This window comes from Arachis stenosperma, chromosome 9 (genome assembly GCF_014773155.1).
Source record: "Arachis stenosperma cultivar V10309 chromosome 9, arast.V10309.gnm1.PFL2, whole genome shotgun sequence".
Lineage (NCBI taxonomy): Eukaryota > Viridiplantae > Streptophyta > Magnoliopsida > Fabales > Fabaceae > Arachis > Arachis stenosperma.
Genome location: NC_080385.1, coordinates 14,086,316 through 14,099,675, shown reverse-complemented (window position 1 = coordinate 14,099,675; position 13,360 = coordinate 14,086,316). Strand labels below are relative to the sequence as shown.

The 13,360-nt window shown below is 32.7% G+C and overlaps 1 protein-coding gene and 1 long non-coding RNA gene across 2 annotated transcripts; one reads left to right on the top strand and one right to left on the bottom strand.

The window, feature by feature from the left end:
• Positions 1–6,132: 6,132 nt before the first annotated feature.
• On the bottom strand, positions 6,133–8,935 carry LOC130947551 (uncharacterized). Its single transcript, XR_009072711.1, has 3 exons — positions 8,277–8,935; positions 8,089–8,195; positions 6,133–6,367 (listed from the first exon to the last, which is right to left on the bottom strand). It is a non-coding gene; the product is annotated as an uncharacterized LOC130947551 (long non-coding RNA).
• A 2,092-nt stretch (positions 8,936–11,027) lies between these two features.
• On the top strand, positions 11,028–13,041 carry LOC130949104 (uncharacterized). Its single transcript, XM_057877926.1, has 3 exons — positions 11,028–11,157; positions 11,395–12,216; positions 12,473–13,041. Exons 1-3 carry the CDS (start codon positions 11,028–11,030, stop codon positions 13,039–13,041), a joined length of 1,521 nt encoding a protein of 506 aa, XP_057733909.1.
• Positions 13,042–13,360: the final 319 nt, after the last annotated feature.

Here is a 13,360-nt window from a genome sequence, read left to right as displayed (position 1 = left end):
ATCTTGTTTAAGAAAAAAGATTTAAAAAAAAAGATGTGAATTGTAACCAAGGTTCTGAAAACCGGTTCGAACCGGCCGGTCGAACCGGTCGAACCGTGAACCGGTGAGATTTTCGGTTCGAACAGAAGTCATAACCGTTCTTTTTTAAAACCGTTATTGAACCACCGAACCGGCCGGGAACCGGCCAGTCGAACCGAACCGGGACCCGGCCGGTTTTCAAATTTTTCACCAAAACGGCAAAACCTAATCCTCTTCTCTCGTCCTTGAGCACTCACTTCACTTCACTCACACACACACTACCCGCAGCAACATTTGGCCTTCGAGCTCCTCCATCACTCTGTCGCTTGCTCCGTCCAGCCACTGCCGTGCCACCCCGCCGTCGCAACTGTCATCTCCAGCCACTCTCCCCCAAGCCATTCCCCCAATCCTCAGTCCTTCCTCTCTCAACTCTCAACCCTAGGTTACAGTCTTCCCCACCGCCGCAAGGCTCGACTCAACGCTAAACAATCGGTGCCTCCGCTTGTATATTCTCCTGCTAGCCCGTCGCACGTCGTGGGTCGTTGTGCTCATTGCCTAGTCGACCGTCGCCCTCACTTTCTCATCACCGGCGTTCTTGCTCCTTCTCCTTCATACTCTGCTCATTGCTCATTTCTCAGAGTCTCATATCGAAAGTAATGGTTAGTTTCTTGCCTTTTTTTTTGTTCATTTGTTGTTCAGATTCAGAGATGTCTCTTTCCTCCTTTGCTTGGTAAGATTAGTATGATTTAGTTTATTCATTCAAGATCTTGCTTAGGGTTTTTTTTTATGCTTAATCACTTAGTTGGGCATTTGGTTAAATTGGGAATAATTGTGCAGAACAATGACTGGATGAACGTTATAGATCTTGTTTTAGTTAGTGGTTATTTTAATTAGTAGGTTGCAGTTTTAGTTCTTATTTGGTTGTTGGATTGCTATATTAACTTATTTTGTTATGCTCTTGATCTTTCTAATTTGTTACTTTGATAAACTGTTGTTCTAGGGGCTGTTATTGATTTTGTAAACTGTAATTGTTAGATTGTGCTGGTTTTGACATTTTAATAACTTATTAATTTGATAAATTGTATTTGTGGTTTGTTATTTTTGATTTTGATATAGGTGCACAGGGAAGGAACTAGACAAAAGGTTATTCAATGTAATACTGAACACTATTAGTAATACGAACAAAGGTAATTCAATGTTCTTCACATCAATTCCTTAGTTCTAAGCTTGATGCAGGTGTCCACAAGGAAGGAACGACAAGCTATCTTAGATATGCTTCCTTAGATGTTGTGTTTTTCTTAGATGAGTTTGTGGAATGTTAAGAAAACCCATAACGAGAAGCTCTGTTCCCCGCGCTCCAGCTTTGTTTTTAATGATTAGTATGTTGTTCCAGTTCTTGTTTTCTTGTTGGTTTGCTATATTTTAAAGCTTTAGTTGTTCTTGTTATTTTGATTTTCAGTTCTAATTGATCTTATTAACTTGTTAATTTGATAAATTAATGTTTTAGTGCTATTCTTAACTTTTAAATTTTAGATTGTTAAGTTGTTATGTTGTTCTTGACCTTTTGATAATTTGTTAATTTTATAAATTGTTCTTGTTATGGTTTGCAGTTCTTGATTTGATAAATTGTTCATGTTATTAGTGTTGATAAATTATTCATGTTGTTGATCTTAATTTGCTAAATTGTTCATGATGTTGATCTTAATTAATTGTTCTTGACTTCTTGTTATTAGAAAGAGAATGGAATTGAGGTATATCAATTTACATGTAGCTATAAATTAAAAAGAAGACATTCACTGGGCAGAGCTCCTTTTGTTACTTCATTAAATATTTTTTTGGGTTTCTAATGCAATACTTGAGATTAAGAATTGAATGGAAGATGAGCAATTTGACATGTAATATGAAGATGGCGAATAATTGATTGGTTTGTGAGTGATTATTTATTTTTTTTGTTATTTGACTTTTGTGTTTGTATTTAGATAAAATTATAATAGTGGTTGATGTAATACTTTTAATTTGGATAATATTTAAAAGATTATATTAGTCTATAATTATATTTTTGTGTGTTTATTTATATTTTATTTATTATTTTTTTACAAAACGATTTTTCGGTTCAACCACGGTCGAACCGGTTGAACCAATGAACCAATGAACCAGTCACTAGAGCGGTTCGATGATCGGTTCGGTTTTTAGAACCTTTATTGTAACTTCTCAAAAAAGATATTTTTATTTTTTATTTTTTTATTTTTTTACTTTTACTATAAGAAATTTGCCAAAAATACTAAAAAATAAAAAAAGATTTTTTTTCATTAAAAAAAAACTTTTATCGATTTAATGGGTCCAAATACTAAAAAAGGTGAAGTTTTGTTTCAAAAATTATTATTTACATAGCAATCTCTCATAAATAGATGCATCACAGTAGTTAACGATACATATAAATTTCACGGTTAAATTTTATAAGATAAATTAATAAAAAAACATAACGTGTCCATTATTTATTATTATAAAAAACCAAATTGATACTTTTTATTTTTAGTCCGAATTCAAAAACTTCAAAAAAAAAAAAAACTAATTGTCACTTTACGCATAAAACAATTATACAAATAAAAATTATTGAAATAAATTTAATAATTTTCTTTCGCAATGACGTCTTTTTACCTCTAAATTCTCTAACATAATTCCCCTTATATATCTTACATATTCTGTTGCAATATATAATTTGGCACTTGATTGAAAATAAAGATTAAATAAAAATAAAATATTATTATTTCAGAAAACATATTTATTTATATAATTGCTCTAAAATATCTGCGTTGAATTATAAAAAAATCACCTTCATCATTAATATATTATTACAGGTAGTGGCATTGCCAAGGATATATTAGTTGGAGGCAACCCTGCTCATGCCCCAAACCAAGGTATATATGCCTGCTTCCATGCTTGTCTAGACTCTAGACCACACTCTTTCTTCTTTTCTTTTGCTTTTGTTCTTTATTCCCCCATTATTCAATGCAAAATTATCTTAATTATTTATGTGATCAACTGGTACAATTAATAAAAATAATTTTTTGTATTTCATTATTTTAAATTAGTTAATTACTAAAAAATTGGACAAATTCGATCGATTAATTAATTGTTTGATCAATTTTTTTTTTTTTTTTGAATGATTCTTTGTTAACCGATTTTTATATTGAATCAAATCGTTTTAGTGACCAATTCTTGATTAATCTACTCAATTAATTTTAGTTGACTAAGTATTTTGATATATTGAGTTCAAGTTTATTTGTTAAGTTATTACTTTGTGAATAACTTTTCAAAGAATTATTGTATATTTGCAGCATATAGGGAAGAAAAATCAGAATCAAATGTTGAATTAGACGGATTGGTTGAACAAAGTAATATGTCGGGCGTGGGAGGAAGTGTTGATAAAATTTGTGGGAGGCCTTGCTGCTTCTTTGGAGGGTGTATATGTTGCGACTTCCTGTCTTTCTTTAATCCACTACCTGCGGGTAACTAAAGAAGAATGTGTTGTTAGAAATAATATATGTTATTGTTAAAATAAGATGTAGAGAATAAAACTCTAAATACAAACTCAGTCTTCTTTTGCTCCTCTGTGATAGCCATGTCTTTTGACTCATTTTAGTCTAAAATAAAAAATTAAAAAAGTAGTAAATTAAAAAAAATGAAAGATAAATTAAAGAAAAAATTGAATAGATCGACTCCATTTGAGTTTTTTTTTTTTTAATTTTTTTTATGGTGAACAGAATTTCATTAACTAGAAATTAAAAGTCTAACCTTAAAAGAGTATAAAAGAAAGCGAGAATATCTTAATTAGAACAAGATTTTAAGTTGTTTATTTATCTTAAAAAGTATGAAAAGTTAATTTTTACTGCATTCTAGATATACACGTCACTCAAAAATTTTTAAAAAAGCATTCGAACTAACAGATATATTTTGTTCTAATATGAACATGTTCAACAAATTAAAATATTTGAAAATAACTAAATAAGTTTTTCTTGTATAAAGAAAGTAGCAAGATTAGAAAGTTAGAATGTTTAATAAAATCTTATTTTATTTACATAAAAATCATATAATGAAAGTAATAAGATTAGAATTTAGCCATCCTAAAATTATTATTGGATACAGTTTCTCCGTTTTATCAAACGACTTCTAAACTCAAAGTAACTAAGAAGTGTGTGTTTGGATTCACGTTGGGTAAATTGAAATTTGAATAGAAGTGATTTTGTAGAATTGATTTTGGGTAGAAGTGAGTTTGTGCCAACATGATTTATGTTTGGTAATTTTTACTAAAATTGATTTTGATAAAATAAATATTGTTTGGATAATATTAGTTAAAATCACTTCTAGATAAATAATTAATTAATTATTAAAAAAATATAATATTAAATTATAATATTATTTTTTTAAGTATATTTAAACTTTTTTTTATATTTTTTTAGTATTTTTTATATAATATTTTTTATAGTACTTTATTTTAGTATATTATAATTTTTTATTATTATAATAAAAATTAATATTTATTTATAAAATTAAAAATTAAAAATAATATATAAAAATTGTCAACTTTTTAAATTTTTTATAGTAAAAATTAATATTTATTTATTAAATTAAAAATAATATATAAAATAATATATTTTATTACTCTTTTTAAGTATTCTTAATAATTTTATTTTTATTATTATTTTAGATTCTAATTTTTTATAAGTTATATTATTATTATTATTATTTATAATTATTTTTTTAATTTATCATTTCTAATAGGAACAATAATACATATTATAAAAAATTAAAATGGTAAACAATGCACAAAAATTAGAATAATTGTTTTAATATTCTCAGTAATTATTTAAAAAAAATATAGAAAAACCAATAATAACCAGCAACAAACCTAAACGTACGTTGAGTAAACGCAAAACTTATAATTTCTTACTTCTAGTGAACGAGCTTTTGGGACGCAGAATCACGTTGGCGTTCAGAGAAAAAAAGTTGCCAAACATCAAAGAACAGCGTTTAAAGCACTGAAATATACTTTTATTCTCTCAAACGTGTTTCACAAACACACCCTAATTAATTGAAATATCAGAATGAGAAATAATTTTTTTATTATTATTTTGACTTAAATAAAGTAGAAATTATGGATTGAAGAAGTATTTTTGTAAGTAATATTTTTTTATTTTTAAAAAAATTAGTAGGTATTTAAAGTATAATTTGAATCATGTTTAGGTTTCTACTTGCCTCAACTTGATTAAGTTGAGTTAACAATAGAATATGTAATATAAATCTTTTCAATTTTATTCTTAAACCATCATAATTGAATAATGACAGGCTAGGTCTCCACAATTTAAATCTTCATGTCATCTCTAGTTTTTAATTTATGTAAAAGCAAAACTTTACCTACATTTATTTAAAAAAAAGGTAAAAACGATAATATTTTTTATTTTTATTTTTTTAACCTATAAATAAAACAATTCAAAATAGCTTTTTATTAAAAAAAAATAACTCTCAACATTTTCACGTATTATATATTAAATGAACTAAATTTAATAAATATTTAGATAAAAATTATATTATATAATGATATTTTTAACAAAAATAATTATTTAATAGTTTTAATTTTTTCTAATGAAACAATCCATCTATTTGTCAAGTAATATAAAATAAATATAATTATTTTATATTTTATATGTTATAAATAAAAATAATGGTAATTCACGTAAAGAAATAAAATACAAATTAATATTATATGGATATGTTCTAAAATCAAATACCTTACATGTATATCCAGATTTAGAGTTTATTTTATGTAAATTAAAATTATTAAACTCGATTTAGGGTCACTCCATGTAAATCGAATAAAAATCGAATAAAATAAAGTTAATTTATCCTAGTACCCAATATATCCAATGCAATAGATTCGATTTACTATAATATGTAATAACTCGAATGAAATAGTTTCAATTCACTAGGTAGTGTAACAACCTCACTATCAGAAGTCACGCTTCCGATTGCGCTACTCTAATAATAAGAAGTATACGAATACTTTACATACTAAATGCTAAAATAGGAGCCTGTGACTCGACATTGTATCGCTGATTTCTTTGAAAACCAGAAATAAATACTTTATCTTAAGAAAAATACAAGCAGGCATAGATTCATATACAAGACTCCTTACACAATAACTCAATATATTATACATATAAAACATACAATTCCTATCCCTCTTACAAACTTGTAATAACAAAAACGAAGGAAGAAAATAATCTAATTAATACAACAACATATACACCAAATGCACTGTAACTCTTCTTAATGTTTCTTCATCCGGTTCCTGAAAAGGTAAAGCTGTAGGGGGTGAAAACCTAATCACACGGTCTCACCACGGAGTTTCAAAGTTGTCATAAGAAGATATCTAATAAGAAAATTGTCCTCAAGTTCAGTGATTATCATTGCCTTATGAATCTTTTAAAAAATAATAGGAAAATCGTTCAAAACCTTTTCAAAGAAACAATGTTTCATCTTTCAGAAATCCGAAACCTTTCCTTTTTTATAAGAAAATTTCAATTAGAAATCAACCACGCAATCAAACAAAACAATCATTAATTCAGCATCAAAGTTCATTCTTAAATGTAGCACACTAGGACAAACACAGGCAAGACAGACAAAGAAAGCACAGGTTTAAGTAGCAATTACAGCAAATAGTTCAAGTAGCAGTTAAGAACAGTTTAGCAATTAGGCAAACCAAAATAAGTTCAAACCCAAGCAAAGCATACAAATGCATATAATGCATGCCTGTCCTATGGCTGATGAGGCTCATCTGTCAGTTATCCAGCCAACCCGACAAGTCTGAATTGTCCTTAGACTGTCCCCCGACGTGCATCTCCAAGAGTCTATGCATACTTTTTCTTAAATAATCAATATTGCTCAATAGGGGTAACATTCCCGGAAATTTATATAGTGTCCGGTCACACTTACGTCGTAGGGTCAACAGAGTATCGAGTTTTCAACTTGGTACACGTGGTGGCAAGCCATGGTACTTTATCCAGGGAACCTTGTATCTCGAATAATTCAAATTTATAAGCCAAATGAATAATTCCAAGTTCATATCTCAACATTCTCAACATAATAATCATTCATCAATCCAAATCTCATTTCCAAATTTGTTCAAAAACCATATTTCAAAGAAAATCCTCATCAATCCTCATCATCCTTCTTTCCATTTTATTCATTAACAATCCCAATTCAAAACATAATTCTTTCTTTGATAAATAAATCAACCTTAAAATTTATAATGTTTAAAAACAAATCTTTTTAATTAATTACTTCAAATAAAACTTCCAATTTTATAAAATTTCGACAGCATCTCCTCTAAAACTCGGACGTTACCACCCTTTTCGGGTCCCTTCCAAACTTTTCTCAAACCTTTTCTCATCCATTTCCAAATCTCAAACCAATTCCAACAATAAAACTCTTTTTAAAATCAAATCAGCTCAAATATTAAATCATTTATAAAATCAGACCAACTCTAAATCAACCCGCTCCCATAATCAATTTATTTTCATATCTCAAATTATTTCCAAAATCGATTCATTTACATTACTAAATAACTTCAAAACCAAGAAAAACCACTTTTTATAATAACTAAATAAATAACCTTTTAAACCAATTTCTTATCAACAACCGTACACCACTCAAGCAATCAAGCAATCAATAATTCAGTCTAACAAACCATCACATCCACAGGACAAATATAATCACAGAAGTATATCTTTTTGTATTAATATCTATTTATAATAATTCTGTAATATAAAATAAATTTTAAGAAAATCCCTACCTCAATTAGTCGCAAGTTTCATAATTAAACCCATTAAATCCTTATTCTCATGTTAATTGGCAGCAATCGCAGAAATTCCCAATCAACCACAGGGATCATGGCAACAACCACTTATCTGGCATATTTTAGAATTAACGCGGGACAGATATTGAGCGATATAAGAACATGATTGATAATAGAGTATTGCGATAAACAAGAACGGCACCAAATAATCTTACCATAAACAGAATAGAACGACACAGTAGTAGCTTCTAAATTGACCGGACAGCAGCTCTAATAACAGCCAGAAGCTCTGATGGTTCTGTAGCAGCAGTGACTATATAGTCTAATGCAAACTACTTCAATAACAACTCACGGTAGAAGCAGCTTAACAAAAAAGAACATCTGAGGCAAGATTAGAGCTTACCAAACTGACTTAGGCCTCAGTGGCGGTTTTTGGTGGCAGTGGCGGCGGGTTTCGGGTGGCAGAAGCTCGGTCATGGCAGCACAGCCCCAGCAGTAGCGGTAACGGAGTGTGCAACGGCGGCGGTAGCTTCGTGGCGGCAGTAGCTTCTCGCTGCACGGTGGCACCTCCATGTTTCCTCTACCGTGAGATCTCTTTCGCTCTCTGCTCCAAAGACGGCAATGATCTGCGAAGGGGAAGACGTCTGCGAGGTCTTCATGGCGGCGACACAACTGGGCGGCAGCTGGGTTTGTTGGCAACGATGACTCCACACGCGATGAAGACAGCGACGGTGGCGTGACGGTTGTGCCTCCTTCTCGCGCGGTCCTCCTCGGCGCTGTTGCAAACGGCGACACGATGCGACGGCGGTCCTGAGCGGCGCGGCGGCTCCCTCACGACACTCTCCTTCTCTCTCAGATCTCCTCTCTCCTCTGTCAGCAGCGGCGGCGACGGTGGCAGTGACACCCACCGCGCCGCCCCACTCTTCTCCCCCCTTTCCTTCCTTCCTCGTTCTCCCTCTTCTCTATTTCCGCTTCCCCCTTTTTTCCTTTCTTCCCTCTCTCTGTTTTTCCCTTTCCCCCTTTTTTTCTTTTGTTCTTTCTGAAGGATGAGGCATAAGGGGGTGAAGGGGTGGCGGTGGTAAATTAGGGTTAGGATAGGGTGTTTTAGTTAATTTTAATAAAATTAGGTGTATAGAGTATTAATTAAAAACCTAATTTAATCTATTAAAATTATTTTGGAGATATCATTTTATTATTAATTTACTAATTGATTTTTAATCGAATAGTTTAATTTAAAATTAAAGATAATATAATTAATTTTTTTTGTTTATCAAATTAAAGTATTAAATTCTAGAATTTCTATTATTTAACTAAATTGTATAAAATTCTTATTCTTTTATAACTATGAAACTGTATAATTTAAATATAAAAAATTATTTAATAACTATAAAATTAAGTAAAATTTTTAATTAATTATTAAAACTTGATTTAATTAGCTTTAATAAAATAATTTCTAAAAATAAAATTTTTAATTAATAAATAAATTAAAATTAATTTATAATAAGATTTATTTAAAAATTTTGGGTCATACAGGCGAAGAGATACAATTCATAATATTCGAAATTGTCCAAAATAAATCGAATAAACAAACTTTGATTTAGTGGTTGTGATGCTCCTAGTAAATTGAATTTAATGGATTCGTTTTTATAATTCCCAACTTTGTTATTGATATTGATAAAAGAAAAAAAATTTAAGGATCAATTATAATATAAGTTAACTAAGTCATTCTTCTCTTATTTTTCATTTTGAAATTTGAAAAAATTAGAGTAATGATATATATTTTTTTGTAATGAACTTATTTTTTAACTAATTGGTTTTTTAAAAAACAAAAATAGGAGAAAAAGTATAAAAAATTAAATTGACTTTGAAGAATTTCGGAAGTTGCATTGGCGATGTGCTCTGGGCACCCTTGTTTCTTTATTATGCAAGGAAAAACAATTATGGTATTTTTTTTCCTTTTAAAAAAATTTTGTAACTTGAACGGGGAAAAAAGCATTGTAGTGAAGACAACGCAAACGGAAAATAACTGAAGGAAGAGAGGTGAGGATAATAACTCAGAGAAAGCAAGATTGAGATAAAAAAGAACAAGAAGGATTGTCGTTGAACTTGAAGTAGTGATTTTTTATGGCTGAGAAGGTGATGGGTGGGGTGGTTCGGCTGATTTTTTTGGATATGATTTGGGGGTGTGAGAAATGCTGGGATATGATCATTACGGGTAATTACACTGTTATGACGGCGTTGCTTTTTGAAATTTTAGGGAGAAGAAATCGGACCCACCGATTTCATATAGAGAGGAAGTAACACAAATCGGTGGCACCGATTTGTGTGAGGGAGTCGTTCAGCAGCATGAAATCGGTGGCACTAATTTGTATTAGGGAGACGTTGAGTAGCATGAAATCGGTGGCACCGATTTGTGGGAGATAAAATATTTTACCCGAAGAGTGCAGTAATCGTGGGACCGATTACTGGCTGAGGGTGAACTAATCGGACCCACCGATTTGGAAGTTCACGCGATCGGTCCCTCCGATTTGCCCGTTAATACATACAAAAACTGGAAGGAACTCACAGAACCCCATTTCTTTATCGCCGGTCTCAGCTAATGTTCTTCCTCTTCTCTTCTCTTCTTTGAATCTTCTCCTTCATTTTTGTAAAATAAATTTCTGTGAGGTTGAGAATAGTCAAGTACGTGTAGTGTTATGGATGATAGAGTTGTATTGAAGATTTATTATTACGGACAGATCTTATTGCAAACATATGAGGGAGTTCAATTTGTGTGTGAAAATCCATTAGATGTTGTTATTCCGTTCACATTGTCATTTGAGGAATTGAAAGGTGTGATTTTTGAAAAGATAGATTCTCAAAGATGTAGGAGAGTATCGTGTATTTTGTACAGGTATCCTTTATTTGTGTTTGGTGGGTTTGTTCAATTTCAGACCAAGTACGTGACGAACGAAGCGAGTATGCATGAAATATTTTCAATGTACATGGAAAATCACCACCGAATGTCGTGCATCGAGTTATATATTGAGTTTGAGCAATTTGAAACGGACCGTAACATTGAATTGGAAGATTATAATAGTGAAGCGAAGATGAATTTGAAAGTAACTATGAGATCGTCGGTCCAGGTGAAGACGAAGATGAAGCTGGCGGGGCGATGAACACAGATGTGGTGGAAGTTGCAAATGCACTAGCAAACCCGCATCCATTTCAGGTGCCTTCTTTCATGCGGTTGTTGGATTTGGAGGCTATGCACGCACCGGAGTTTCTGCAGTATATGAACACAGGTGCGTAAACCTAGGTAGCTATCTGAAATTCTGAAGTAGCAGATCAATAAGTCGGATGAGTAATGTATGTGATATGTGACTAGGCATTTGTGACCATAGCGTTTGATTTTTTTATTAATTAATAGTTCTTTGTTATGAATTATATTTAGTTGTTCTTTACGTAGATGGAATAGCAAAAAAATAAGACTGTAATGATCTTACATGGTAAAGTGTGTTTATTAATTTTGATGTATGCAGCGCTTCCTGTTGTGGCGGATGGTGAGTTCACAGTGGGGATGGAATTCAATTCAAGGGAGGCAGTAATCAAGGCAATGAAAGATTATACCATCCGGAGAGGTGTGGACTATCGAGTATATGAGTCGGACTCGACGACATTCTATGCCAAATGTACAGAATATGGGAATGGTTGTGATTGGTTGATCAGGGTTACCAAAATGCAGAAGAAGTACTGTTGGGAGATAAGGAGGTACAATGAAAGTCACACTTGTATCAGGTCTACTATTTTTCAAGACCATTCGAAGCCGGATTCCAAGACAGTTGCAGAAGTAATTAAGCCATTGGTAGAGGTTGACCCGTCTATAAAGGTGAAATCAGTAATTGCTGAAGTCCAGTCAAAGTTTAACTACACCATCAGTTATCGCAAGGCTTGGTTAGCGAAGCAGCAGGCGGTGGAATTAATTTTCAGAGGTTGGGAAGCATCATATGAAACTTTGCCCATATGGTTTGAGGCCATGAGTCACAAGGAGCCATCAGCAGTGGTTCACTTTGAAACAATGCCTGCTTACCAGGGGGATGATTTGGTTCCTGATATACGTGTACTGCATAGAGTCTTCTGGAGTTATTACCCTTGTATAAGGACCTTCAAACACTGCAAGCCAGTGGTGCAGGTGGACGAGACTCATTTGTATGAAAAATACAAGGGTTGTTTATTAGTTGCTGTCTTACAAGATGGTAATAACAACATCGTGCCTATTGCATTCGCCATAGTAGAGGGAGAGACTTCTGATGCATGGTACTTTTTCCTTAGTAACTTGCGTCAACATGTGGTGACACATGATGGTATGGGACTTATCTCTGACCGACATAATTCTATTAGGTCAGCTATTGAGAGAAGTAATGGGGTTAGTCTCCTTCTAGAGCGTTCCATATGTTTTGTATCCGACATATTGAGTCCAACTTCTTGAGGAAGTTCAAGGCACCTTACTTGCAGAAGCTTATCGTCAACATTGGTAACTTTAAATACAATGAACTTTGAATTTATTGTAAGTACGATCAAATAGAATGGTATTCATTGTTGACTGAATGATTTTCATAGGATACTCGAGGACGATCAGGGAGTACCAGATGCGCTATGAACGATTAAAGGAACGGGGTGAGGCTTACACCAACTGCCTTGATCGGATCCCACGTGAGCAGTATGCTTTGGCATTTGATGGTGGATACCGATGGGGTCATATGACCACCAATCTTGTGGAGTGCATCAACTCCGTCTTAAAGGGTGCACGCAATCTCCCGGTGACTGTGCTTGTTAAGGCTACATTTTACAGACTGAATGAGTTGTTCACTAGGAAAAGAGCTGAGGTTGAAGCCCAAATTAATGCTGGACTTGTGTTCTCTGAGATGGTGACCTCCAAGATGCATGCAAATCAACGAGCATCGGATAACATACAGGTTAGTTGTTTTGATAGAGAAAATGAAGTATTTGAGGTACGCGAGATGCCAAGTGGGGTTGAATATGCAGTTTACCTACGCCACCGTCGTTGCGACTGTGGTGAATTCCAGGTTGACCGAATTCCGTGTCGACATGTGTTTGTTTGTTGTACAAATCAGCAGTTGGACTGGCAAGTGTACGTTCATGATGTATACAAGATGGACCAAGTTTGAAGAGTATACAGGGCTAGGTTTAGACCACTGGAAAATCCTGCAACGTGGCCTGCTTATCATGGACTTCGATTCGTTGGAAACTCATTCCTCAGATGTGTAGCCAAAGGTCGTCCAAAGATGACCCGTTTCTTGAATGAGATGGACACTCGTATGTTGCATCGCCATAGGCGATGCAAGCAATGCAGTACCGAGGGCCATAGTCGTAGTAGATGTCGCCAAAGTGCTGGACCAAGTGGAGGTCCAGTCGAAGAGTAGTAGTTACCTTTTTTTACATTTCATTTGAATTTACATTTATGTACGACATTGACATTTAAATTTA

Coding starts and splice junctions, on each gene's coding strand:
- LOC130949104 (XM_057877926.1), top strand. CDS start 11,028: ATGAACACAGATGTGGTGGAAGTTGCAAATGCACTAGCAAACCCGCAT. Junction 11,158..11,394: donor TCTGCAGTATATGAACACAG/GTGCGTAAACCT, acceptor TGATGTATGCAG/CGCTTCCTGTTGTGGCGGAT. Junction 12,217..12,472: donor ACATGTGGTGACACATGATG/GTATGGGACTTA, acceptor TGATTTTCATAG/GATACTCGAGGACGATCAGG.